The sequence below is a fragment of the Balaenoptera physalus genome, assembly GCF_965194825.1.
Source record: "Balaenoptera physalus genome assembly, chromosome: 20".
Taxonomy (NCBI): Eukaryota; Metazoa; Chordata; class Mammalia; order Artiodactyla; family Balaenopteridae; genus Balaenoptera; species Balaenoptera physalus.
This window is the reverse complement of record NC_138901.1, coordinates 18,023,201-18,050,937: the sequence shown is the minus strand read 5'-3', so window position 1 is coordinate 18,050,937 and position 27,737 is coordinate 18,023,201. Positions and strand designations below refer to the sequence as shown.

Genomic DNA, 27,737 nt, shown 5'->3' with positions numbered 1-27,737 from the left:
ACATCACTCACAATTGAGATAACTTCCACTTCTGCCCTCTGAAGGCTGGTCTACTTCCATCCTGAACCAGGAGAAATACACGGAACCCACCACATTTGTCCAATACCTGACAGTGTTTTATTTCAAACTCTGATCCTGCCCTGTAATTAGAAAGAAAGTTCCGCCAGTTTGCTCCTGACAGTTCTTGCTGCGGGAAAAGCTGGTATCAGATGTTCTCTGAAACATATTGTTTTTCATCTGGAGTTAGAAGCTAGATGTAAGATTAAAAAAAGAAGAAGTAGGTCCATTGTTGTGCACAGGACCAACCCACCAGGGCCCAACCATCAGTAGCGGTTACTGAGGATGAGACTGCTAAAAAGACCCAAGCAGGGCAAGAGAGAACAACGTTAGCTCTTTCTACAGCATGAAGAAAATGGATGACTTCACAGCTCCCAGACTCCCGGACTTCACAGCTTCCAGCCACCTCAGCACCCATGCTTCACCCGAGGAGTCACTTTTGCCATCACGCTAGCTGAGGCTTATGGGCCTCTCCTTGTGGCTCTTCATACTCTTCCCAAGGTTTCATCTGGGGGCCAGGGATCATCACGGTCTGAAAGAGCAGGATGCTGAGTTACCTACTATCCAAGTCCATGGCTTACCTAAGAGATTCATGCCCGCCTCCACGCCCACCTCCGTGCCCACCGCCAACAAGACGACTCCTCTTCCTGGTGGTGCATCACCCTCTCTGTCCACTAGGTGGAGCCCAACAGGAGTGGCTTAGGATGCCATGTCTTCAACCATGCAAGCTGCTTTACCTTAAGGATAGGCTGCTTAGGGGGTGCCCATGGGGGAATGATCTTGCCATGCATTCTCCAGCTCCCATAGGGATTCACCAGATGCTTTTCAAAGACAACATACTCCAGGACATCCCTGGGCACATCTTCCTGTCCATACATCAACCGGCCAAACCGATCATAGATGGCCAGAGTCTGCAAGGATGAAAGCACATCTAGTCGGTCAGTCCTCAGAGTTGTTTAATTCTGAATCTAGACTAACAGATCAACCACTGACACTTTACTCTTAGAGGGTTTTTGACCGGGGGGCGGGGGGGCGGGGTGGTGGAAGGAGGTGGGAGGGAGTCCAGGAAGGGTGGGGAAGAGTATCCCCACACCTGTTTTAGTAGAGCCAACATCCAGCAGTGGGAAGGGTGCAGTGACAAGGTAAGAAAGACCATGGTGAACCTTTCCTTAGAACTCACAGTCCCGGGCAGCTGTACCCAGGACTCAGAGGTAGGTGCCCAACCTGAGAGTGAAGAAAGCTGGGAGGAAAGCAGACTGGTGCCTCTACCTGCCGGGTATGCATGCGGATGGTGACCTGGCCATACGCGTTGCCCTGTTTCAGCAGACTTGAACAGCGAACCTGCACCACCTGGGGTGGCTCTAAAGATTCTACAAAGTTCCAGCGGACGGTCTTGTATTTGATGTCCCAGACCATGTCCTGAGGGCAGAGGAGAATAGTTCAACTGGATTTTTCCCTCCCTGTAGGGAAGTTGGTGCTTATTTCCACGCTTGCTCTTCTTGCAATACCACAGTCAACATGCAACGTTTCCTGTCAAATGCTCTCTGGTGCTTATTTTCTCTCACCTTAAACTACTGCTCAAGCTCACCTCACAACAACTCTCTTTCCATTTCTAAATCACAACTCAAGACCCACCTACCTCCTTGAGGACCCTTCTCCAAATGAATGAAGACCACACTCCAAACTGCCAGTTTACCTAATATACCATTATCCCTCCTACACACTTTCATAATCTGCTCATTATTGCATGCATTTCTGTTGACTGCACACGTTTGTTTTTTTTTCTCTCACCTTTTGGCAGTGAAAGGTGGGATTTTATAGGAATTTTATAGCCTTTTATAAAGGCTAACCTGCTAAGACTAGGATAGCTAAACTTGTCCTTGGGGAGATGAAGCAAAACTGATAGAAACTGAAGTTCTTATTCTTGAACCTCTAACTGAACCACAAAGTCCTCATTGTTAGGGGTCTCCCAGAGTACCTAGCACCCCTGTTACCACCCAATGTAAGCCCCATGAACACTGGTTAAATCCTTTATTGTAGTATAGGTATGTGCAGGGCTGGCCTAATGTGACCATACCCTCACCTCAGGATCTGTAGTCTCAGTACTGCTTGCTGAGGGACTTCCTCTTTCTTCACCTGCATGGCCTTTACCAGAGTCCATATCAAGTCATTATCATTCAGCCAAAAATAATGGAACTTCAGCTTTTGCCTTAAACTTCCTGCACTCTCAAAACTGATCCTTAAGAAAATCAGAGGTGATATCTAGAATCTGTCTACTCAGGGGTCCCACAGTTCTAAGGAAGATAAGAACCTACCGGAAAACAGTTTTCAGTTACCAAGGTATGAAGCCGGTCATGGTCTGAGCTAAAAAGGAAAGAGATATGTATCACTGACTCCTGCTTTCATGATACCATGTATGAAAGCTGAAAATGGCCCTGAAAATGGAAAACAAGTCCCTTCATATTTATAAACATTTTCTGCACACCTGCTATAAGCCAGATAACATACTAAGTCCCAGTCCTAGTCCAAAGATGAAGAACCACATGATTTACCAGAAAACCGTGAGATCTACGAGCAGCGTAAAGTTACGTTTGAATCTCAGGAGCAGAAAGAAATTTCTCTGAAATTACTACACCTCCTTGAGATGGGCAAGAAGCCCTCACTGGGACGTGGGGACTGATGTTTGTTCTAAGCTGGAACAAAATCCAACACAAATAACAATCAAAAGCTCAATTTATCTCCTCTTACCATGGACACATCATCAATACCAACTGCTTAGCCTTATTTCTTACACATTCATCTTTGAACCTAGCCAGAAGATAACCATCTGTTTTTTCTGGTCTTTTCTACACAAAACTGCCCCCTGCCCGATCTTTGTTGCTGCCAGAGTGACCTAGTTATGCTGATTCTATGCAGTAACAGTAAGAAAATAGTTGGCAAACCCCAGCTCCTGTACATATAAGACCTTAGGAGGGTTCCTAACTGAAGGGCTTCAAATAAACCTAAGACCACAGATCAGTTTCTTTCAGATACACATTCATGACTTTTCCCCACAATTTAATACTTTCTGAGCAGTTTAAGCCTTTGCCCTTTGAAAACTTGCATCTCTAATCCCAGAGTGGGTAATGGATCAGTTCTATCTGCTTCCCCTCCACTTCTATTCCAAATACAAAAGATTCCGAGTCATTTCCCCCACTGCAGCTCTAGACTAGACTAGACTGAGGTGTGGTGACAGCTCCCACAACCACTATGCCTGCCACCTCAGAATAAATTCTTCCTCGTCACTGTCCTGGCCTAGAAATCTTCAGTAGAAATAAATTCCCCTTTTTGAGTTCACTGAGTATTTTGCAATAGAACTTACCCTGAAAAATAAAAGGAGGACATCTGCTTTGGGCAACATAATGGACTGAGCTTATGTGAAACTGCTCCCACTATAAACATCCAGAAAGGTTGGAGAGAATATAATACACACAGACACACACATTTTAAAATCTCTAGCCTAGTTCACAAGAAAGGAAGGTAAGTCCTTAGATGCCAGAAAGGAAGAGGGAATTAAAAGCAGAATGGAAAGAATACAACCTGATACCACAACAGCACAGAGATGATTTAGGGATCTAGAAATAGGATCTGATGGCTAGAGCTTGACTTTTCCTAAAACCTTGGATGCTGGAAGGACAGGGAGTTGGAACTGAGATCCCTGTATAAAGCTATGACCCTCAAAAAGAGTCCTGTACCTGCAGGAAAGGGAAACTAGAAAATAGTCCACCAACCTAGATATAAAGTTTCCCTCAGTCTAGGGCTTGGGCAGGGTGGGGTGGGGTGGGGTGGGGAATCTAAAAAACAAATTAAAAAAACTCCCACAAAAAATTAAAGCCCTAATAAGTCCACATTATACCCAGAGGTGGACACAGAATTTATGGTATCTGTATGATGTAAGAATTCCTAAGCTAAGAAATTAACATAAAAACTGATACCTGGCCAATGATATCCCTAGAGTATCTGGCAGAAACACCCCTAAAACCTCTCTGGGATCATATTCATAACTTAGATTGTTTGGAATTCCCTCAGAAGAAACACTCTCCATTGCAGACGAGCTCACAATGAAACATTACAAAACATCTGGAAGCTAGCAAAATCAACAGACACAGACATCAAGCAAAATGACAGAGGAGGAAGCACTAGGGTTGGGTCTCTCCATTGAAACAACTGATAAATTAGAAAAAATAACCAGAACCACAATTTCAGAACTCTGGATGTTGACTGGACACCTATAACAACTAGGGGAGTGCTTGACGAAGGGAGAAGCCAGTGATCTCGAATTTAAGAACATGTGCAAACCACCTACCCTCCTCTTTCCCTCAGCCCTGCCATTACTGGTGGGGACAGTGGCCTGTGTTCCTGGAGTGGATGGCTGGTGCAAGGGCAGGCAGTAGGGACCCCTCCCTCCAAAAATTTGAGTTGCACATTTTGGTCAGGCTGGTGGATTGCAGAGAGACCAGAGCAGATGATGTCATGGTTTCAGCCGTGCTGGCTGCAGCAGCTTTTCCCACCACCAGATTTAAAGGGATAAAGGACCAAGAACACCTGTTTTGTTTTTATTCAGCCAGACAATTTAGGAAATCTTTGTCAGGTCACTGGCTGACTGCAGAGATAATGGAACAGAAACTTCAATGACTACCCACAACAAAGAATACACACTTAGCAATACTAGTTTGGAAAAGTCACAAATGGATGGCAGTGGCACTGATGAGCAAAGTCAGCAATTCCTGAGGAGCAGAGGAATCTGATTTCCAGAGTTACCACATAATAATACTCAGAATGTCCAGTTCTCAACAAAAAAATTACCAAGTATACAAAGAAACACGAAAGTATGGCCCATCCAAAGGAGAAAAATTTTTGACAGAAACCATCCCTGAGGAAGCCCAGACACTGGAATTATTAGCCAAAGACGTTAAATCAACTATCTTACTTATGCTCACTGAGATAAAGGTAACCATGGACAAAGAACTAAAGGAAACCAGAAAACAATGTATGAAATAAGAACATCAATAGATCCACCAGAGGGCAGACAGCAGAAGCAAAAAGAACTACAATCCTGCAGGCTGTGGAACAAAAACCACATTCACAGAAAGATGGACAAGATGAAAAGGCAGAGGGCTATGTACCAGATGAAGGAACAAGATAAAACCCCAGAAAAACAACTAAATGAAGTGGAGATAGGCAACCTTCCAGAAAAAGAATTCAGAATAATGATAGTGAAGATGATCCAGGACCTCAGAAAAAGAATGGAGGCAAAGATCGAGAAGATGCAAGAAGTGATTAACAAAGACCTAGAAGAATTAAAGAACAAACAAACAGAGATGAACAATACAATAACTGAAGTGAAAAATACACTAGAAGGAATCAATAGCAGAATAACTGAGGCAGAAGAACAGATAACTGACCTGGAATACACAATGGTGGAATTCACTGCTGCGGAACAGAATATAGAAAAAAGAATGAAAAGAAATGAAGACAGCCTAAGAGACCTGTGGGACAGCATTAAACACAACAACATTCGCATTATAGGGGTCCCAGAAGGAGAACAGACAGAGAAAGCACCCGAGAAAATATTTGAAGAGAGTATAGTCGAAAACTTTCCTAACATGGAAAAGGAAATAGCCACCCAAGTCCAGGAAGCGCAGAGAGTCCCATACAGGATAAACCCAAGTAGAAACACGCTGAGACACACAGTAATCAAATTGGCAAAAATTAAAGACAAAGAAAAATTATTGAAAGCAGCGAGGGAAAAACGACAAATAACATAGAAGGGAACGCCCATAAGGTTAACAGCTGATTTCTCAGCAGAAACTCTACAAGCCAGAAGGGAGTGGCATGACATATTTAAAGGGATTAAAGGGAAGAACCTATAACCAAGATTACTCTACCCAGCAAGGATCTCATTCAGATTCGATGGAGAAATCAAAAGCTTTACAGACAAGCAAAAGCTAAGCGAATTCAGCACCACCCAACCAGCTCTACAACAAATGCTAAAGGAACTTCTCTAAGTGGGAAACACAAGAGAAGAAAAGGACCTACAAAAACAAACCCAAAACAATTAAGAAAATGGTAATAGGAACATACATATTGATAATTACCTTAAATGTGAATGGATTACATGCTCCAACCAAAAGACACAGGCTCGCTGAATGGATACAAAAACAAGACCCATATATATGCTGTCTACAAGAGACCCACTTCAGACCTAGGGACACATACAGACTGAAAGTGAGGGGATGGAAAAAGATATTCCATGCAAATGGAAATCAAAAGAAAGCTGGAGTAGCAATACTCATATCAGATAAAATAGACTTTAAAGTAAAGAATGTTACAAGAGACAAGGAAGGACACTACATAATGATCAAGGGATCAATCCAAGAAGAAGATATAACAATTATAAATATATATGCACCCAACATAGGAGCACCTCAATACATAAGGCAACTGCTAACAGCTATAAAAGAGGAAATCAACAGTAACACAGGGCTTCCCTGGTGGTGCAGTGGTTGGGAGTCTGCCTGCCGGTGCGGGGTGCACGGGTTCAGGCCCTGGTCTGGGAGGATCCCACATGCCGCGGAGCAGCTGGGCCCGTGAGCCACAACTGCTGAGCCTGCGCGTCTGGAGCTTGTGCTCCGCAGCAAGAGAGGCCACGATAGTGAGAGGCCCGCGCACCGCGATGAAGAGTGGCCCCCGCTTGCCGCAACTAGAGAAAGCCCTTGCACAGAGATGAAGACCCAACACAGCCAAAAATAAATGAATAAATAAATAAATTAATAATAATAATAAAGGAATTCCTTTAAAAAAAAAAAACAAAAAAACAGTAACACAATAATAGTGGGGGACTTTTAACACCTCACTTACACCAATGGACAGATCATCCAGACAGAATGTTAATAAGGAAACACAAGTTTTAAATGACACAATAGACCAGATAGATTTTATTGATATTTACAGGACATTCCATCTAAAACCAGCAGATTACACTTTCTTCTCAAGCATGCACGGAACATTCTCCAGGATAGATCACATCTTGGGTCACAAATCAAGCCTCAGTAAATTTAAGAAAACTGAAATCATATCAAGCATCTTTTCTGACCACAACGCTAGGAGATTAGAAATCAATTACAGGGAAAAAAACGTAAAAAACACAAACACATGGAGGTTAAACAATATGTTACTAAATAACCGAGAAATCACTGAAGAAATCAAAGAGGAAATCAAAAAATACCTAGAGACAAATGACAATGAAAACACGACGATCCAAAACCTATGGGATGCAGCAAAAGCAGTTCTAAGAGGGAAGTTTATAGCTATACAAGCCTACCTCAAGAAACAAGAAAAATCTCAAATAAACAATCTAACCTTACACCTAAAGGAACTAGAGAAAGAAGAACAAACAAAACCCAAAGTTAGCAGAAGGAAAGAAATCATAAAGAACAGAGCAGAAATAAATGAAACAGAAACAAAGAAAACAAGAGCAAAGATCAAAAAAACTAAAAGCTGGTTCTTTGAGAAGATAAACAAAATTGATAAACCATTAGCCAGACTCATCAAGAAAAAGAGGGAGAGGACTCAAATCAATAAAATTAGACATGAAAAAGGAGAAGTTACAACAGACACCGCAGAAATACAAAGCATCCTAGGAGACTACTACAAGCAACTCTATGCCAATAAAATGGACAACCTGAAAGAAATGGACAAATTCTTAGAAAGGTATAACCTTCCAAGACTGAACCAGGAAGAAACAGAAAATATGAACAGACCAATCACAAGTAATGAAATTGAAACTGTGATTAAAAATCTTCTAACAGGGCTTCTCTGGTGGCACAGTGGTTGAGAATCTGCCTGCTAATGCAGGGGACATGGGTTCGAGCCCTGGTCTGGGAAGATCCTACATGCCACGGAGCAACTAGGCCCGTGAGCCACAACTACTGAGCCTGCGCGTCCAGAGCCTGTGCTCCACAACAAGAGAGGCCGCAATAGTGAAGAGGCCCGTGCGCCGCGATGAAGAGTGGCCCCCGCTTGCCGCAACTAGAGAAAGCCCTTGCACAGAAACGAAGACCCAACACAGCCAAAAAAAAAAAAAAATCTTCTAACAAACAAAAGTCCAGGACCAGATGGCTTCACAGGTGAATTCTATCAAACATTTAGAGAAGAGATAACACCCATCCTTCTCAAACTCTTCCAAAAATTGCAGAGGAAGGACCACTCCCAAACTCATTCTATGAGGCCACCATCACCCTGATACCAAAACCAGACAAAGATACCACAAAAAAAGAAAATTACAGACCAATATCACCGATGAATACAGATGCAAATATCCTCAACAAAACTAGCAAACAGAATCCAACAACACATTAAAAGGATCATACACCATGATCAAGTGGGATTTATCCCAGGGATGCAAGGATTCTTCAAAATACGCAAATCAATCAATGTGATACACCATATTAACAAACTGAAGAATAAAACCATATGATCATCTCAATCGATGCAGAAAAAGCTTTTGACAAAATTCAACACCCATTTATGATAAAAACTCTCCAGAGAAACTGGGCATAGAGGGAACCCACCTCAACCTAATAAAGGCCATATACGACAAACCCACAGCAAACATCACTCTCAATGGTGAAAAACTGAAAGCATTTCCTCTAAGATCAGGAACAAGACAAGGATGTCCACTCTCACCACTATTATTCAACATAGTTTTGGAAGTCTTAGCCACAGCAATCAGAGAAAAAAAATAAATAAAAGGAATACAAATTGGAAAAGAAGAAGTAAAACTGTCACTGTTTGCAGATGACATGATACTATACATAGAGAATCCTAAAGATGTCACCAGAAAACTACTAGAGCTAATCAATGAATTTGGTAAAGTTGCAGAATACAAAATTAATGCACAGAAATCTCTTGCATTCCTATACACTGATGATGAAAAATCTGAAAGAGAAATTAAGGAAACACTCCCATTTACCACTGCAACAAAAAGAATAAAATACCTAAGAATAAACCTAGCTAGGGAGACAAAAGACCCATATGCAGAAAACTATAATACACTGATGAAAGAAATTAAAGATGATACAAACAGATGGAGAGATATACCATGTTCTTGGATTGGAAGAATCAATACTGTGAAAATGACTATACTACTCAAAGCAATCTACAGAGTCAATGCAATCCCTATCAAATTACCAGTGGCATTTTTTACAGAACTAGAACAAAAAATCTTAAAATCTGCATGGAGACACAAAAGACCCCGAATAGCCAAAGCAGTCTTGAGGGGAAAAAAACGGAGCTGGAGGAATCAGACTCCCTGACCTCAGACTATACTACAAAGCTACAGTAATCAAGACAATATGGTACTGGCACAAAAACAGACATAGAGATCAATGGAACAGGATAGAAAGCCCAGAGATAAACCCACGCACCTATGGTCAACTAATCTATGACAAAGGAGGCAAGGATATACAATGGAGAAAAGACAGTCTCTTCAATAAGTGGTGCTGGGAAAACTGGACAGCTACATGTAAAAGAATGATATTAGAACACTCCCTAACACCATACACAAAAATAAACTCAAAGTGGATTAAAGACCTAAATGTAAGACTGGACACTATAAAACTCTTAGAGGAAAACATAGGCAGAACACTCTATGACATAAATCACAGCAAGATCCTTTTTGACCCACCTCCTAGAGAAAAGGAAATAAAAACAAAAATAAACAAATGGGACTTAAAGAAACTTGAAAGCTTCTGCACAGCAAAGGAAACCATAAACAAGACGATAAGACAACCCTCAGAATGGGAGGAAATATTTGCAAATGAAGCAACTGACAAAGGATTAATCTCCAAAATTTACAAACAGCTCATGCAGCTCAATATCAAAAAAACAAACAACCCAATCCAAAAACGGGCAGAAGACCTAAAGAGACATTTCTCCAAAGAAGACATACAGATGGCCAAGGAGCACATGAAAGGCTACTCAACATCACTAATTATTAGAGAAATGCAAATCAAAACTACAATGAGGTATCACCTCATATCAGTTACAATGGGCATCATAAGAAAATCTACAAACAAGAAATGCTGGAGAGGGTGTGGAGAAAAGGGAACCCTCTTGCACTGTTGGTGGGAATGTAAATTGATACAGCCACTATGGAGAACAGTATGGAGGTTCCTTAAAAAAAACTAAAAATAGAATTACCATACAACCCAGCAATCCCACTACTGGGCACATACCCAGAGAAAACCATAACTCAAAAGGACACATGCACCCCAATGTTCACTGCAGCACTATTTACAATAGCCAGGTCATGGAAGCAACCTAAATGCCCATCGACAGACGAATGGATAAAGAAGATGTGGTACATATATACACTGGAGTATTAGCCATAAAAAGCAACAAAATCAGGTCATTTGTAGAGACGTGGATGAATGTAGATACTGTCATACAGAGTGAAGTCAGAAAGAGAAAAACAAATATCATATATTAACGCATATATGTGGAACCTAGAAAAATGGTACAGATGAACTGGTCTGCAGGGCAGAAATTGAGACACAGATGTAGAGAACAAACGTATGGACACCAAGGGGGGAAAGTGGTATGGGGGGGAAGGTGGTAGTGTGATGAACTGGGAAATTGGAATTGACATATAGACACTAATATGTATAAAATGGATAACTAATAAGAACCTGCTGTATAAAAAATAAAATAAAATTCAAAAATTCAAAAAAAAAAAAAAGAACATCAATAAAGAGACAGAAATTATGAAAAGGAACCAAACAAATTCTGGAGTTGCAAAGTACAGTGACTGAAATTAAAAATTCACTACAGGGGCTGAACAGCAGATCTGAGCAGGCAGAAAAGGATCAGCTAACTTGAGGATATGACAATTGAAATTATCCAGTCTAAGGAGCAAAACGAAGAAAGAATAAAGAAAAATGAGCAGAGCCTGAGGGACCTGTGGGACACCGTCAAGTGCACCAACACACATATCACAGAGTCCCAGAGGAGAAGAAAGAGGTGGCAGAAAAAAACATTTGAAGAAATAATGGCTGAAGGGACTTCCCTGGTGGTCCGATGGTTAAGACTCCATGCTTCCACTGCAGGGGGCTTGGGTTCAATCCCTGGTCAGGGAACTTTTTTATTGGTGTGGCCAAAAAAAACAAAAAAGAAAGAAAGAAAGAATGGCTGAGGGCTTCTCTGGTGGCTCAGTGGTTGAGAATCCACCTGCCAATGCAGGGGACATGGGTTCAAGCCCTGGTCCGGGAAGATCCCACATGCCGCGGAGCAAGTAAGCCCGTGCGCCACAACTAGAGCCTGCGCTCTAGAGCCCGTGAACCACAACTACTGAGCCCGCGTGCCACAACTACTGAAGCCTGCGCACCTAGAGCCCGTGCTCCACAACGAGAGAAGCCACCGCAATGAGAAGCCCATGCACTGCAATGAAGAGTAGCCCCCGCTCGCCGCAACTAGAGAAAGCCCGCGTGCAGCAACGAAGACCCAACATGGCCAAAAATAAATAAATTAAATTTAAAAATTTACAAAAAAAAGAAAGAAAGAATGGCGAAAACATCCCAATTTTGATAAAAGACTTGAATATTCACATCTAAGAAGCTCGACAAACTCCAAGCAGAATGAACTCAAAGAAATCCAGACTGAGACAAAGAGAAAATCTTAAAAGCAGCAAAACAGAAGTGACTCATCACATACCAGGGATCCTCAAAAAGATTATAGTTGATTTCTTATCAGAAACAATGGAGACCAAAAGACAGTGGGATGATGTATTTAAAGTCCTAAAAGAAAAACTGTAGGGACTTCCCTGGTAGCGCAGTGGTTAAGAATCTGCCTGCCAATGCAGGGGACATGGGTTTGATCCCTGGGCTGGGAAGATCCCATATGCTGCAGAGCAACTAAGCCCGTGTGCCACAACTACTGAGCCTGCGCTCTAGAACCTGCGAGCCACAACTTCTGAGCCCACGTGCCACAACTACTTAAGCCCATGAGCCTAGAGCCCGTGCTCCGCAACAAGAGAAGCCACCACAATGAGGAGTCTGAGCACTACAATGAAGAGTAGCCCCCACTCGCCGCAACTAGAGAAAGCCCGCACGCAACAACAAAGACCCAACGCAGCCAATAAATAAATAAATAAATAAATAAATACATTTATAGAAGAACTGTCAACCAAGAATTCTACAGTTCGAAAAACTATCCGTTAAGAATAAAGGAGGGACTTCCCTGGTGGTCCAGTGGTAAAGAATATGCCTTACAATGCAGGGGACACGGGTTCAATCCCTTGCCAGGGAACTAGGATCCCACGTGCCACGGGGCAACTGGGCCCGCATGCCACAACTACTGAGGTCACGCACCTCAACTAGAGAGCCTGTGTGCCACAAACTACAGAGCCCACAAGCTCTGGAACCTGTGCGCCACAACTACAGAGCCCACGCGCCCTGCAGCCTGTGCTCCACGACTAGAGAAGAGAAAACTTGCACGCCACAACTAGAGAAGCCTGCACACTGCAACGAAGATCCCGTGTGCTGCAACTAAGACCCAACGCAACCAAAAATAAATTAAATAAATAAATAATAAATAAATCTTTAAAAAAAAAAAAAAAGAATAAAGGAGAGGGGTTCCCTGGTGGTCCAGTGGTTAAGACTCCACGCTTCTACTGCAGAGCACACGGGTTTGATCCCTGGTCAGGGAAGTTCTGCATGCTGCAAGTTGCAGCCAAAAAAAAAAAAAAAAGAGTGAAGGAGAACTGTAGATATTTTCAGATAAACAAAAATTGAGAGAGTTCATTTCTAGTAGATCTGCCCTACTAGATATGCTAAAGGGAGTTTTTCAGACCTAAATGAAAGGACACTAGACAGTAACTTAAAGCAATAAGAAAAAATAATGAACATTGATAAAGGTTACTATATAGGAAAATATAAAAGCCAGTATTATTGTACTTCTGATTTGTAATTCCTATTTTTTTCCTATATGATTTAAAAGGCAAATGCATAAAACATTAATTACAAACCTATGTTATGGGCACACAACGTATACAGACACAACCTGTGACAATAACAAAGCAAAGGGGACAGGACAGAGATACAGAGACGCAGAAAGTTTGTATACTACTGAAACTAAGTTGTTATTTTTCAAACTAGACTGTTAAGATGTTAATGCTAATTCCCAAAGTAACCACTAAGAAAATAATTTTAAAATATATAAAAAAGGAAAAAAGGGAGTCAGAAAGGTACACTATTAAAAAATTAACTAAATACAAAAAAAGGCAGTAATGGAGGAAATGAAGACCAAAAAACACATACAACATACAGAAAATAATAATGGCAGACCTCCTTCCTTATCAGTAACTAGTTTACATGTAAATGTATTAAACTCTCTAATTAAAAGACAGAGATTGGCAGATTCACTAACAAAAAAAACATAATCCTCCTTTATGCCATCTACAAGAAACTCGCTTTAGATAGACACAAGAAGACCGAAAGTAAAAGGATGGAAAAATATTCATACAAATAGTAACCAAAAGACAGTTGGGGTGGCAATATTACTGTTAGACAAAACAGACTTTACGCCAAAAAAAGATTATAAGAGACAACGAAGAACATTATATACTGATAGAGGGTTCAATCCATCAAAAAGATATAATTATAAACATATACATAGTCCCAAAACATATAAAGCAAAAACTGACAAAATTAAGGGAAAAATAAGAGTTTTATAATAATTACAAATTTCAATCCTTCACTTTCAATAATGGAAAGAACAACCAGATAGAAGATTGATGAGGAAATAGAGGACTTAAAATACCAATGAACAGATATATACAGAACACTCCATGCAACAACCGCAGAATATACATCCCTCTCACATGCACATGGACATTCTCCAAGATAGACCATATGTTCAGCCACAAAACAAGCCTAAATACATGTAAAAGATAGAAATCATGCAAAGTATCTTTTCTGATCACAATGAAATGAAACTAGAAATCAGTAACAGGAGAAAAACTGGAAAATTCACAAATATGTGGAAAATAAACTACACACTCTTAAATAACCAATGGGTCAAAGAAGAAATCACAAGAGAAATTAGAAAATACCTTGAGACAAATGAGAATGAAAACACAACATACCAAAACTTATGGGATATAGCAAAAGCAGTGCTAAGAGGAAAATTTATAGCTGCAAACACCTACATTAATAAAGAAAGATCTCAAATTAATAACCTAACTGTACACTGTAAGGAACTAGAAGAAGACCAAACTAAACTGAAAGTTAGCAGAAAGAAAGAAATAATAAAGATTAGAGCAGAGAAAAACAAAATAGAGACATAAAAACAATAGAGAAAATCAATGAAACCAAAAGTTGGTTCTTTAAAAGATCAACAAAATGGACAAAACTTAGCGAGATTGATTAAAAAAAAGAGAGAGAGAAGATTCAAATTTCTAAAATCAGAAATGAAAGTGGGAATGTTACTACTGATTATACAGAAGTAAAAAAGGATTATAAGAGAATACTCTTGTATGCCAACAAACTGGATAACCTAGATAAAATGGACAAATTCCTAGAAACACACAAGCTACCAAAACTGACTCAAGAGAAAAAAGGAAATCTGAATAAATCTACAACAAGGCAACTGAATCAATAACCAAAAACCTCCCCAAAAAGAAAAGCACAGGACCTGATGGTTTTACTGGTGAATTGTACCAAACATTTCAAGAAGAATTAACATCAAGTGAAGAGGAGGGAACACTTCATAATTCTATGAAGCCAACATTACCCTGATATCAAAGCCAGGTAAAGACACCACAAGAAAAGAAAACTACAGGCCAATATCCCTTATGGATATAAATGTAAAAATCCTCAACAAAATACTAGCAAACCAAATTCAGCATGATACTAAAAGAATTACCCAACATGACTAAGTGAGATTTATCCCTAGAATGCAAGGATTTTTTTTTAAATTTTATTTATTTATTTTTGGCTGCATTGGGTCTTTGTTGCTGCGGGCAGGCTTTCTCTAGTTGCGGCGAGCGGGGGCTACTCTTCGTTGTGGTGCACAGGCTTCTCACTGCAGTGGCTTCTCTTGTTGTGGAGCACGGGCTCTAGGCGCACAGGCTTCAGTAGTTGTGGTGCATGGGCTCTAGAGCACAGGTTCAGTAGTTGTGGCGCAAAGGCTTAGTTGCTCCTCGGCAGGTGGGATCTTCCTAGACCAGGTATCGAACCCGTGTCTCCTGCACTGGGAGGTGGACTCTTAATCACTGCACCACCAGGGAAGTCCCGCAAGGGTGGTTTAACATAGAAAATCAATGTAATACACCACATTAATAAAATGAAAGAAAAAACCAATGTGAACATCTCAATTGATGCAAGAAAAGCATTTGACAAAATCCAACACATTTTCATGATAAAAACACTCAATGAACTAGGAGTAGAAGGAAAGCTCCTCAACACAATAAAGACCGCATAAGAAAAATCCACAGGGACTTCCCTGGTGGTGCAGTGGTAAAGAATCTGCCTGGAGAGCCTCCCATCAAGCCTCTTAGATAGCCTCAACCACCAGAGGGCAGACAGCAGAAGCAAGAAAAACTACAATCCTGCAGCCTGTGGACCAAAAACCACAGTTACAGAAAGACAGATAAGATGAAGAATCTGCCTGCCGATGCAGGGTACGTGGGTTCGAGCCCTGGTCCGGGAAGATCCCATATGCCACAGAGCAACTAAGCCCATGTGCCACAACTACTGACCCTGCACTCCAGAGCCTGCGTGCCACAACTACTAAAGCCCGTGCACCTAGAACCTGTGCTCCGCAACAAGAGAAGCCACCGCAATGAGAAGCCCACGCACTGCAACAAACAATAGCCTCCACTCACCACAACTAGAGAAAGCCTGTACATAGCAACAAAGACCCAATGCAGCCAAAAATAAATAAATAAATAAATCTATTAAAAAAAAAGAAAAATCCACAGCTGTATCATACCCGATGGTGAAAGACTGAAAGTTTTTCCCCTAAGATCAGAAACAAAACAAGGATGCCTGCTTTTACTACTTCTATTTAACATAATACCAGAAGTTCTAACCAGAGCAATTAGGCAAGAGAAAGAAATAAAAGGCATCCAAATTGGAAAGGAAGATGTAAAAAGTATGTTTGCAGATGACATGATCTTACATGCAGAAAATTCTAAAGGTTCCGCAAAAAAGTATTAGAGCTAATAAAAAAATTCAACCAAGTTGTAGGATAAAAAAATCAACATACAAAACTCAGTTTTATTTCTATATACTAGCAATGAATACTAGAAAAGGAAATTAAGAAAACAATTCCATTACAGTGTGGTTCTGGCATAAGGATAGACACATAGACCAATGGAATAGAATGGTGAGCCCAGAAACAAACCTTCACATATATGATCAACTGATTTTCAACAAGGCTGTAAGATCATTCCCTGGAAAACGACAGTCCCTTCAACAAACGGGACTGGGAAAACTGGGTATCTATATACAAAAGAATGAAGTTGGACCCTTACTTGACATCGTATGCAAAATTAACTCAAAATAGATCAAAGACCTAAATGTGAGAGTCAAATCTCAAAACTCTTAGAAGAAAACATAGGGGAAAAATTCCATGACACTGGATTTGGCAATGATTTGTAGGATTTGACACTAAAAACACAGGCAACAACAGAAAAAACATATAAATTGGACTTCATCAAAATTAAACACCTTTGGGCTTCCCTGGTGGCGCAGTGGTTAAGAATCCGCCTGCCAATGCAAGGGACACGGGTTAGAGCCCTGGTCTGGGAAGATCCCACATGCCGCGGAGCAACTAAGCCCGTGAGCCACAACTACTGAAGCCTGCGCACCTAGAGCCCGTGTTCCGCAACAAGAGAAGCCACTGCAATGAGAAGCCCGCGCACTGGAACGAAGAGTAGCCCCCTCTTGCCACAACTAGAGAAAGCCTGCACGCAGCAACAAAGACCCAACGCAGCCAAAATAATAAATAAATAAAATTAAAAATTAAAAAAAACAAAACAAAATTTAAACACCTTTGTGCATTAAAGTACACCACCAAGAGAGTGAAAAGACAACCCACAAAATGGGAGAAAACATTTGCAAAGCATATATCTGATATGGGATTAATATCCAGAGCACATAAAGAGCTCCTGCAACTCTGTATCAAAATACTAACCCAACTGAAAAATGGACAAAGAACTTTAGACCTTTCTTCAAAGAAGATATACTAAATAGTCAACTAGCACATGAAAAGATGCTCAACATCACTAGCCATTAGGGAAATGCAGAGCAAAACCAAAATGAGATACCATTTCATACTCATTAGGACGGCTATTATCCAAAAAATGGAAAATAAAATGTTGGCAACAAGGTGGAGAAACTGGAACCCGTGTGCATTGGTGGTGGGAATGTAAAATGGCAAAGCTACCACGGAAGACCGTGGTTCCTCAAAAAATTAAACACAGAATTACCACATGATCCAGCAATTCCACTCCTAGGTATATACTCAAAAGACTCAAACCTGTACACCAGTGTTCGTAAAAGTATTATTCATAATAATGAAAAGGTGGAAACAACCCAAATGTCCACCAACAGATGTAGGGATACAAAATGTGGTATATACATAAAATGGAATATTATTCAGCTTTAAAAAGGAAGGAAATTCTGATACATGCTACAACATGGGTGGGCTTTGAAGACATCATGCCAAGTGAAATAAACCAGTCACAAAAGGACAAATACTGTAAGATTCCACTTATATGGGGTACTTAAAATAGGCAAATCCATAGAGACAGAAAGTAGAATATATGTTACCAGATGCTGGTAGGAAACAGCAATGGAGAATCATTGCTTAATGGGTACAGAGTTTCTGCTTGGGATGATGAACAATTTCAGGAAACAGATGGTGGTGATGACTGTATAACATTGTGAATGTACTTAGGGCCACTGAATTATACTCTAAAATGGTAGATTTTATATTATACATATTTTTACTAACATCAATAAAAGCCCTTTTGAAACTGATAATTTTTAAATAAATGGTTATATTTTTAGTTTTTTAAAAATATCTATTGTAGGGACTTCCCTGGTGGTGTAGCGGTTCAGAATTCGCCTGCCAATGCGGGGGACATGGGTTCGATCCCTGGTCCAGGAAGATCCCACATGCCACAGAGCAACTAAGCCCATGCGCCACAACTACTGAGCCTGTGCTCTAGAACCCCTGTGCCGCAACTACTGAGCCCGTGTGCTGCAACTACTGAAGCTCACGCGTCTAGAGCCCGTGCTCTGCAACAAGAGAAGCCACCGCAATGAGAAGCCCGCGCACTGCAACGAAGAGTAGCCCCTGCTCTCCGCAACTAGAGAAAGCCCGCATGCAGCAATGAAGACCCAACACAGCCAAAAAATAAAAATTTAAATAAAATATCTATTGTAAAAAAAAAATGCAGGCGTATAAAAAGGTAAGAACTAACCAAAACCAAAAGAAAAAAATAAATAAAACAGCCCTATAGAAGATACAGATTTTATCAGACACAGACTTTAAAATAATTAGTATGTTCAAGAAATTAGATGACAGAATGGAGAATTTTAGCAAAGAACTGGACACACACACACACACACTAAATCAAAAGTGAAAAGTACAAAATTAAGAACCCAACAGACAGGCTTAACAGCAGAGTTGATACAACTGAAGAGAGGACAGGAAGAAAGATCAGAAAACATCGAGAATGAAGCTGGAGGGGCAAAAAAAAAGACTGGAAAATAAAGAAAAGAGCCCTAAGAGACATCTGGCACACTGAAAATATCTAATGTATGCGTATTCAGAGCAACACAAGGAGACAGGAAAGTAGAGCGGAAGAAACATTTGAAGAGATGTTCTAAATTTTTTCAACACTAACCAAAAAAGCACCCAAATTTAAAAAGCAATAGGAACCTGGAGCAAGAAAAAGATACACACACACTCACACACACACACACGCAGGTACATCACAGTAAACTGCTGAACACTGAAGGCAGAGGAAAAAAAAACTTAGAAGCAGCCAGAGAAAAAAGAAATTTTAACTTCAAAGGAACAAGAAAAAATAGCTAACTTCTCAACAGAATCAACAGAAACCAAAAGATGACATCTTCAAAATGCTGACAGAGGAGCTTCCCTGGTGGCACAGTGGTTGAGAATCCACCTGCCAATGCAGGGGACACGGGTTCGAGCCCTGCTCTGGGAAGATCCTACATGCTGCAGAGCAACCAAGCCCGTGCGCCACAACTACTGAGCCTGCGCTCTAGAGCCGGCGAGCCACAACTACTGAGCCCACACGCCACAACTACTGAAGCCCACGCACCTAGAGCCCGTGCTCCACAACAAGAGAAGCCACTGCAATGAGAAGCCCACGCACCGCAACGAAGAGTGGCTCCTGCTCGCCGCAACTAGAGAAAGCCCGCGCGCGGCAATGAAGACCCAATGTAGCCAAAAAATAAATAAATAAATAAATACATTTATTTTATTTTTTTTTTAAATGCTGACAGAAGCTACCAACCAACCTAGAATTCTCCACCCAATGAAAGCATCCTTTAAAAATGAAGTGGGGGAGGGACTTCCCTGGTGGTCCAGTGGTTAAGAATCTGCCTTCCAATGCAGGGGATGTGGGTTTGATCCCCGGTCGGGGAACTAACATCCCACATGCCGCGGGGCAACTAAACCCTCGTGTCACAACTACTGAGCATGTGAGCCACAACTAGAGAAGCCTGCACACTGCAACAAAAGATCCCGCATGCCACAACGAAGATCCCGCGTGCCTCAACTAAGACCCAATGCAGCCAAAAATAAAATAAATAAATAAATATTTTAAATAAATAAACAAAAATGAAGTGGGGGGACTTCCCTGGTGGTCCAGTGGTTAAGACTCCACACTCCCAACGCAGGAAGCCCAGGTTCGATCCCTGGTCAGATCCCACATGCTGCAACTAAAGATCCCACTCAGATGTAGAGAACAAATGTATGGACACCAAGGGGGGAAAGTGGCGGGGGTGGTGGTGGTGGTGGTGGGATGAATTGGGAGATCGGGATTGACATATATATACCAATATGTATAAAATAGATAACTAATAAGAACCTGCTGTATAAAAAAATAAATAAAATTCAAAAATTCAAAAAGAAAAATAAAAAAAAAAAGATCCCACATGCAGCGACGAAGACCCTGCATGCTGCAACTAAGATCCAGAGCGGCCAAATAAATAAATTTTTTTTTTTTAAAAATGAAGTGGTGAATTCCCTGGCAGTCCAGTGGTTAAGACTCCATGCTTCCACTGCAGGGGGCATGGGTTTGATCCCTTGTCATGCCACATGGCGTGATCAAAAAAATATATGTATTGAATATTTCAAAAAAATAAAAATAAAAAAATGAAGTGGAGGGAAAAAAACAAAAATAAAAAATGCAAGTGAAATAACAAGGTAGAACTAAAAAAACTAAATATCAATAACACAGGAGATGTATGAGGCAGTGACTGAAATTCAAGTGTTTGAAGCTTCTTGTGATATTGTCAACAATACATGCTAAACATTTTAACAATAACTATTATAAGAACAGAAGTAGGATGTAATAGTTCCAAACAAGTGGAAGGAATAAAAAAGTTAGAAGGAAATTATATCAATACCACAAATGAAAGGAAAAAAAGAAACAAAGAAAAATCATGGTAACTAGAATGCAAAAAATAATGTGGTAGGAAAAAAATATCAAATATAAAAAAAACTACACTGAACAATAAACACGGCAGGTCTCAAAAAAATACATCATTCATGTAAATTTTCACAACACATTAAACAATACTGTACATTGTTTATACACATGTACATGTGGTGAAAGTATAAAAATGTGCATGAGAGTAATAGGGAAGATAGTGGTTCTTTCTAGGAAGGAAAAGAATGGGGAGATGGGGCTTTAGCTGTATCTATAATGCTTTATCCCTGTCTCTTCCCCCAGTTAGGCATTCAGAAGCAAATACGGCAAAATGTAAACATCTATTACCTTGCAAGGTATTTTTTTATATGTTTGAAATATTTCACAATCAAACACTTGTTTTAAACAAATAAAAGTAAAAAGAAATAATTAATGGATTTGACAGTATAGGTTTGGGATCCTACCTGAAGCCTAGCCACAGCAAGCTACAGTTCAAAGAATGTCAGCAACAGTCCAAGGACTAGTACTTAAGATTATTCCAGGCCCCTCATGTTGATTTTTCATCTACCTAGCAGCCCTGACTTTTCTCCCCTGGTTCAATCAAGAAAAAGTTGGAAATTTTTAAAAGAAACTTATTCAAAATAATTAAGGAAAGGAAATGTACATATATAAGACAAACACACAAAAAGGGTCAGGATGAATTAGGGATCAGGCGGGTGAAAATAGCCGTTCAGCAGAGTCTCAACACTTGCCAGTGGAGCTGAGCCAGACCAAATGGTGAAAACGCCCAGAAGCAGTGAGAGGAGTCAAGGACAGCTCCAGGCTCCAATTATTTCCCACAGAGGAACATCTCCCACTCTAGAACTCTTACCTAAAGGAAAAAAAAACCCTGTGCCTAGAATAATAGCTACTGAGAACATAATGAATATAAGACAGGGAGTTCACGTACTTGTTTAGACACAGGTGAGCTTCAATGAAGATGTCCTGGGCTTTTTCAGGGAAGTCCTTTATTTTAAAATTAGGATCACTTTCTCTTATCCTCCGGATTCTGTAAAATTAAGCATCAGAATCATTTCTAAAGAAGACTTCACACAATTTCCATGACTTACAGCTTACTTTACGTCCATTAATGTCTGTCCATTTATTCAATAATTGTTTTTTGAATGTGCCAAGTCCCGTAAATTCAACCTTCTAACTCACACTTAAATCAATCATTCTAAAGAAAGGCCAAAGCTGGGACTTCCTGGTGGTGTAGTGGTTAAGAACCCACCTGCCGATGCAGGGGACACGGGTTCAATCCCTGGTCCGGGAAGATCCCACAAGCCACGGAACAACTAAGCCCATGCGCCACAACTACTGAGCCTGCACGCCACAACTACTGAAGCCCGTGTGCCCTAGGGCCCACGCACAACTACCGAAGCCCGCGCACTCTAGGGCCCGAGTGCCGCAACTACCGAGCCCGCATGCTGCAACTACTGAAGCCCATGCGCCTAGAGCCCGTGCTCCACAACAAGAGAAGCCACCCCTATGAGAAGCCCGCACACCACAACGAAGAGTAGCCTCCACTCACTGCAACTAGAGATAGCCAGCACGCTTTCTCAACAAAGCAACAAAGACACAATGCAGTCAAATATTAAAATTTAAATTTAAAAAGATAAATAAATAAAAATAAAAAATAAAGACCAAAGCTTCTCATAGTGAAATTACAGAATTTTGGCATTGAAGAAAACATCCTATAAGCACTAAGAAAGAAAAAACAGGTTTCATACAGAGACTCAAGAGTCAGAAAGACACTGGGGGCTTCCCTGGTGGCGCAGTGGTTGAGAATCTGCCTGCCAATGCAGGGGACACGGGTTCGTGCCCTGGTCTGGGAAGATCCCACATGCCGCGGAGCAACTGGGCCCGTGAGCCACAACTACTGAGCTTGCGTGTCTGGAGCCTGCGCTCCGCAACAAGAGAGGCCGTGACAGTGAGAGGCCCGCACACCGCGATGAAGAGTGGCCCCGCTCGCCACAACTAGAGAAAGCCCTTGCACAGAAACGAAGACCCAACACAGCCAAAAATAAATAAATAAATTAAATAAATTTATTAAAAAAAGAAAAAAGAAAGACATTGGGCTTCTAACTAGCAACATTAGAAGTTAGAAAGATGGGACTTCCTTGGTGGTCCAGTGGTTAAAACTCTGCGCTCCCAACGCAGGGGGCCCGGGTTCGATCCCTGGTTGGGGAACTAGATCCCGCATCCCGCAACTAAGAGCCCGCATGCTGCGACTAAAAGAGCCCACGTGCCGCAACTAAAGATCCTGCATGCCACAACAAAGATCCCTCATGCTGCAACTAATACCCAGCACAGCCTAATAAACATTAAAAAAAAAAAGGAAGTTAGAAAGACAATGGAGCAGTGCTTTTAATTGAGAAAAAAATGACTCCCATCCCAGAATTCTATACCTGGGAAAATTATAAATGAAGTGGGAGACTAAAAAAAAGACTTTTCCTTAGCCTTGCAAGATCTCATTTATCTACCATCCACCCTTTCTCAGGAAGCTGCTGGGGAATGTGTGCCACCAAAATAACTGAATGAACCATGAAAAGAGAGAGATGTAAAATCCACAAAACAGGGAATACACATAAGAGCAAGGCAAAAGGAGTATCAGGATGATGATAAAAGTAGATCCCACGATGTACAGTGAGCCTAAAGAGTGACCAATCCAGACTGAAATAGGTAAGAAGGCTCCAGAAGGGCTTTCTTCTTGAAGATGGGATTGATAAAATACTTAATGTTTTCTATGTACTCAGAGAAAATTAACACAACCAGGGGTTCCGTAAGCAAATGAGAAAAAAAGACACTTGACACCAGAAAAAGAAACTATTATGCAGGAAAGGAAATGTAGTAATAATGTACTGCATGACTCTGCTGTCAACAGCATTTTCGTAGTTATAATGTAAACAGGGAATCCTGATCTAATCAAAGTGTTACTATAACTATATTAAGAGGATGGGGGACACCATAACCCAGTGGAATTTATCGCAGGAATGCAGGAATGGTTTAACACTAAAAAAATCAATTAATGCAATATACCATATCAATAGAATAAAGGACAAATATCACATGATCATCTCAACAATCAGAGAAAAAGCATTTGATAAAATCCACTCCTTTGCACTTTTCACCTCAGAGCCTTGCTTGTACTGTTTTTGTCTCCCTAGAATGCTATTCCTCACTATACCCCTCTACTCAGCTAACTCCAAGCAACCCTTTAGGTCCCAGCTTTAAATGTCATTTCCTTAGGGAAGCCTACCTTTAACTCCCAGACCAAGTTATCTTTCCCTGCCATATGTTCCCACAGCACTCATACTTCACCATATCTGTAATTATTTGTGTACAATCAGTATTTAATAACTGGTTTCCTCCCCTAGATAATAACTCCATAATAAAACCACCTGTGCTCTGTTCATCATCATCATGAACCCTTCCACCAAACAGCTCTTAGGCCAGGAGAGAAATACATGAGAGGAAATCATACAGAGTTATCAGAAGCAGTAAGAATATGCGTACAGTTACATTTATAACAAAAAGAGTCAGGGAAGGCTTAAAAGCAGACAGAGATTAAAAGCAGACCTAGAGATTATCATACTTAGCGAAGTAAGTCAGAAAGAGGAAGACAAATACCATATGATATCACTTATATGTGGAATCTAAAATACAACACAAGGACTTCCCTAGCGGTCCAGTGGTTAAGACTTTGCGCTCCCACTGCAGGGGGCACAGGTTTGTTCCCTGGTCAGCAAACTCAGATCCCACATGCCGCGTGGTGTAGCCAAAAAAAAAAAAAAACATACACACAACATATCTATGAAAGAGAAACAGACTCACAGACATAGAGAACAGACTCGTGGTTGCCAAAGGGGGTGGGGGAGGGAAGGATTGGGAGTTCCATTATTTAAAAAAAAGCGGGACTTCCCTGGGGGTGCAGTGGTTAAGAATCCACCTGCCAATGCAGGGGACACGGGTTCGAGCCCTGGTCCAGGAAGATCCCACATGCCATGGAGCAACTAAGCCCGTGCGCCGCAACTACTGAGCCCACATGCCACAACTACTGAAGCCCGCACTCCACAACAAGAGAAGCAACCACAATGAGAAGCCCCCACACCGCAACGAAGAGTAGCCCCTGCTCACCACAACTAGAGAAAGCCCGTGCACAGCAACAAAGATCCAAAACAGCCAAAAATAAAAATTAATTAATTAAAAAAAAAAAAAAAAGCAGACACAACGCTTGAGAGAAAAAGACATTTTTCAGGCAAAGGAAAGGATGTGCAAAGAGACACAGCACAACATTCGTCAAGGAACTGGCAATTAGTTTGGAAATGTTAAAGTTTAGGATGAGAAAAATGGAATAAGGAGATGATGGTGGAGAGGAAGGCAAGAGCCAAATTATAAAAAGCCCTGAATACCACTGAAGAAATCTGGATTTTATTCTTCAGATAACAGGGAGCCACAAAGGAGTCTGAGACAGAAGAAAAGTTGATGTGATAAGATCTGTATTTAGAGAAACAGGTTATGGCCACATGAAGAATTAACACTGACTCAGTACACTTGTGCATAGAAATCTATATATGACCCTAAGAACCTATCATTTAGATACAGTTAGAGCTAGAGTGACAGATACTGAAAGTCTCTTTCAGAAGAAAGTTCTGGCTCTGCTCCTTAACTAAAGCCCAGTTAGCTCCCTAGAACACGTCTGTCTTTTTAAGCCTTTTGGCTTTTCTTACTCTCTTAAGTTTAAACTCTAAGGTATTTCTCATAAAAATATGCTCTCTCTTATTATTACTTTAAATTTTAAAATATGTGATCAAGAAAGTGTCCTACAAACTTCAATGTGAACTTCCTAAATGATATGACAAAAACGACCAATCAAGGTTGAGATGCTACGATTCAGAATGCCCATATCATACATTAGCTCTATTACAGAGAAAGAATATACTGTCCAGTTATCAAGGGAGTTACAGCCAACGCAATTAACCCAAGATGGCCTCTCTGGATTAAGCAGCAAGAAATTTTTATTCTGACTCCCAGCTGTCTCAGACACCTACGATAATTGTGATGTCACATTCTTCTTCAATCGCTCAGTTCTCTGTGCCAGTCCTTCCTTAGAAAGAGATGACACTCGGGCATCACCCTCAGGAGGAACATAGGCGTCAAAGATACCAGCTGTAAAGAGAGATGGAGAAAACTAAAAAAGCATTGAAAGATTGAGAAAAAGTCATCCTGAGGTCATAAAACATTGGGAGGGCTCCTGGATACAAAATAGACTAACAAAATAGACTTCCATGTAAAAGGAATCGTCTTGCATTAGAAAAAGTAGAATAAGATCATTTCAGTCTTCTCTTAGAGCCTCAGCTTCTTCTTGTACAAAAATGGAAAAGTTTTACCCTGGTCTTCTAGGAATAGTGTGAAAACAAGATCAAAGATGACCTCACGAAATGTAACGTATACAAATGATTGAGACTGAACCGATTTTGTAGTTAATTAAATGCTATCATTCATACTCCAAATCATTCCACTTTCCAAGAAGATCTCTGACAGAAGGGGATTGGGCCAGGGTCTCAGAAATACCATGTCTCACCTGTACAGGCCAGATGTATGGGACGCTCCAAATGTTCTGGAGGAATGACCAGTCCTGCTTTCCGGGCATATTCTATGAACTCCTTTTCTGATTTATATTTGGGTTGGTAAGTAGGGGGTGTGAAACGTTTTTTAGTTCTCACTGTAAATACTGCTGTGGACTGAGTCACCAGGACTGGCTGGAGGATGGTAGAAAAAGGTTAGGTAACCTGGAAAAAAATCAATCTTGTACAAACTGTAAGCAAAGACAGCATGGGCACATCCAAAGAATGACTTAGGAACAATTACAAAGCCACATATCACGGGATAAAATGCACAACTATCTTAACAATTATGGGTGTCTCTTACTAAAAGCCAGTAAGCAACTTTAACTAACACCATTCAACGTTTACTAAAGGCTTTCCTTTATTTAGTACTTTCCATAGTATAGGACTGTGCCAACTCCTAGAGATGCAGAGTTGATGAAAGCAAGACTTCTGCTTTCAAAGAACGCTCAGTCTGATGGGGAACTTAAACACCAACCCAATACTGAAATGAGCAGAAGAAAAGTCCTCTTCTTGGCATCTCCTCTACATTTACTCAGATTCGATTCTGCTCGTTCTATTGGGAGCCTCAATGTAAACTTTATTCTGTCGTTCTAGCTCCCAACTGATCAATAAGCTCTTCAAAGGCCAGGTCTCTTTCCTCTCTGACCATGAGGTTTGTTCAGGCAGGTACGAGACTCCCTTCTTTACAGCTACTGTTCAATTAAGGACATTTATAAAAATCAACGGGAAGCGAACCCACCTTCCAACCATTACTTCTTCCCCTTTAACACCCCCAGGCCAGTCAGACCCAGACCAAACCGGAGAAACTTAATCCCCGAGAACTTGCCCGCTCTCATGGCCCTACCGAGGCTCTCCCCACTCCGCCACATAGTTAAGTAGTTATGTCTCGTCTACCTCAACTCTTCCCTAGCCTAAGTACGACCTGTAACGTCCAAGTTCACCAAGGACAACTGCAAAGCGAGTATTTCCCTCCACTCTGTTCCGCTCCAGCCCCTAGACTCCTATCTACCCCGTCCCTACCCACCTGCCGAGACCACCATCCTAAAGCCCTGGATAAGCGAGACAAACCCCGCGGCACAGGGACTGCCATTTTGCTCACGCAAAGGCAGCCGGGATGGAGACAGTAAAAAGCCTGGGGCCGGAAAGGAGGTTTATAGGGCGGAGCTAGCTCGGGAGTGGAATTTTCCAGGGCACGCGCCCGCCGCCGAAGTGTGAGCGGCGCGAACGCGCACGTACGCGTCCGGGTGGGTGGTGGTGGAGTAGTTGGGCTGCACATGCGC

The 27,737-nt window shown here is 41.1% G+C and overlaps 1 protein-coding gene across 2 annotated transcripts; it reads right to left on the bottom strand.

Annotated features, from left to right (window-relative positions):
* Nucleotides 1-94: 94 nt before the first annotated feature.
* Nucleotides 95-27,632, bottom strand: MRPL45 (mitochondrial ribosomal protein L45). Of its 2 annotated transcripts, XM_082442342.1 has the most exons (8): nucleotides 27,482-27,631; nucleotides 26,412-26,589; nucleotides 25,879-25,996; nucleotides 21,738-21,836; nucleotides 2,373-2,421; nucleotides 1,327-1,476; nucleotides 795-968; nucleotides 95-589 (listed from the first exon to the last, which is right to left on the bottom strand). In XM_082442342.1, the coding sequence occupies exons 1-8, from the start codon at nucleotides 27,545-27,547 to the stop codon at nucleotides 503-505; spliced, it is 921 nt and encodes a 306-aa protein (XP_082298468.1). In that variant the 5' UTR covers nucleotides 27,548-27,631; the 3' UTR covers nucleotides 95-502. The 2 variants fall into 2 exon arrangements, with proteins under 2 accessions (XP_082298468.1, XP_082298469.1); XM_082442343.1 differs by lacking the exon at nucleotides 21,738-21,836 and having other exon boundaries at nucleotides 27,482-27,632.
* Nucleotides 27,633-27,737: the final 105 nt, after the last annotated feature.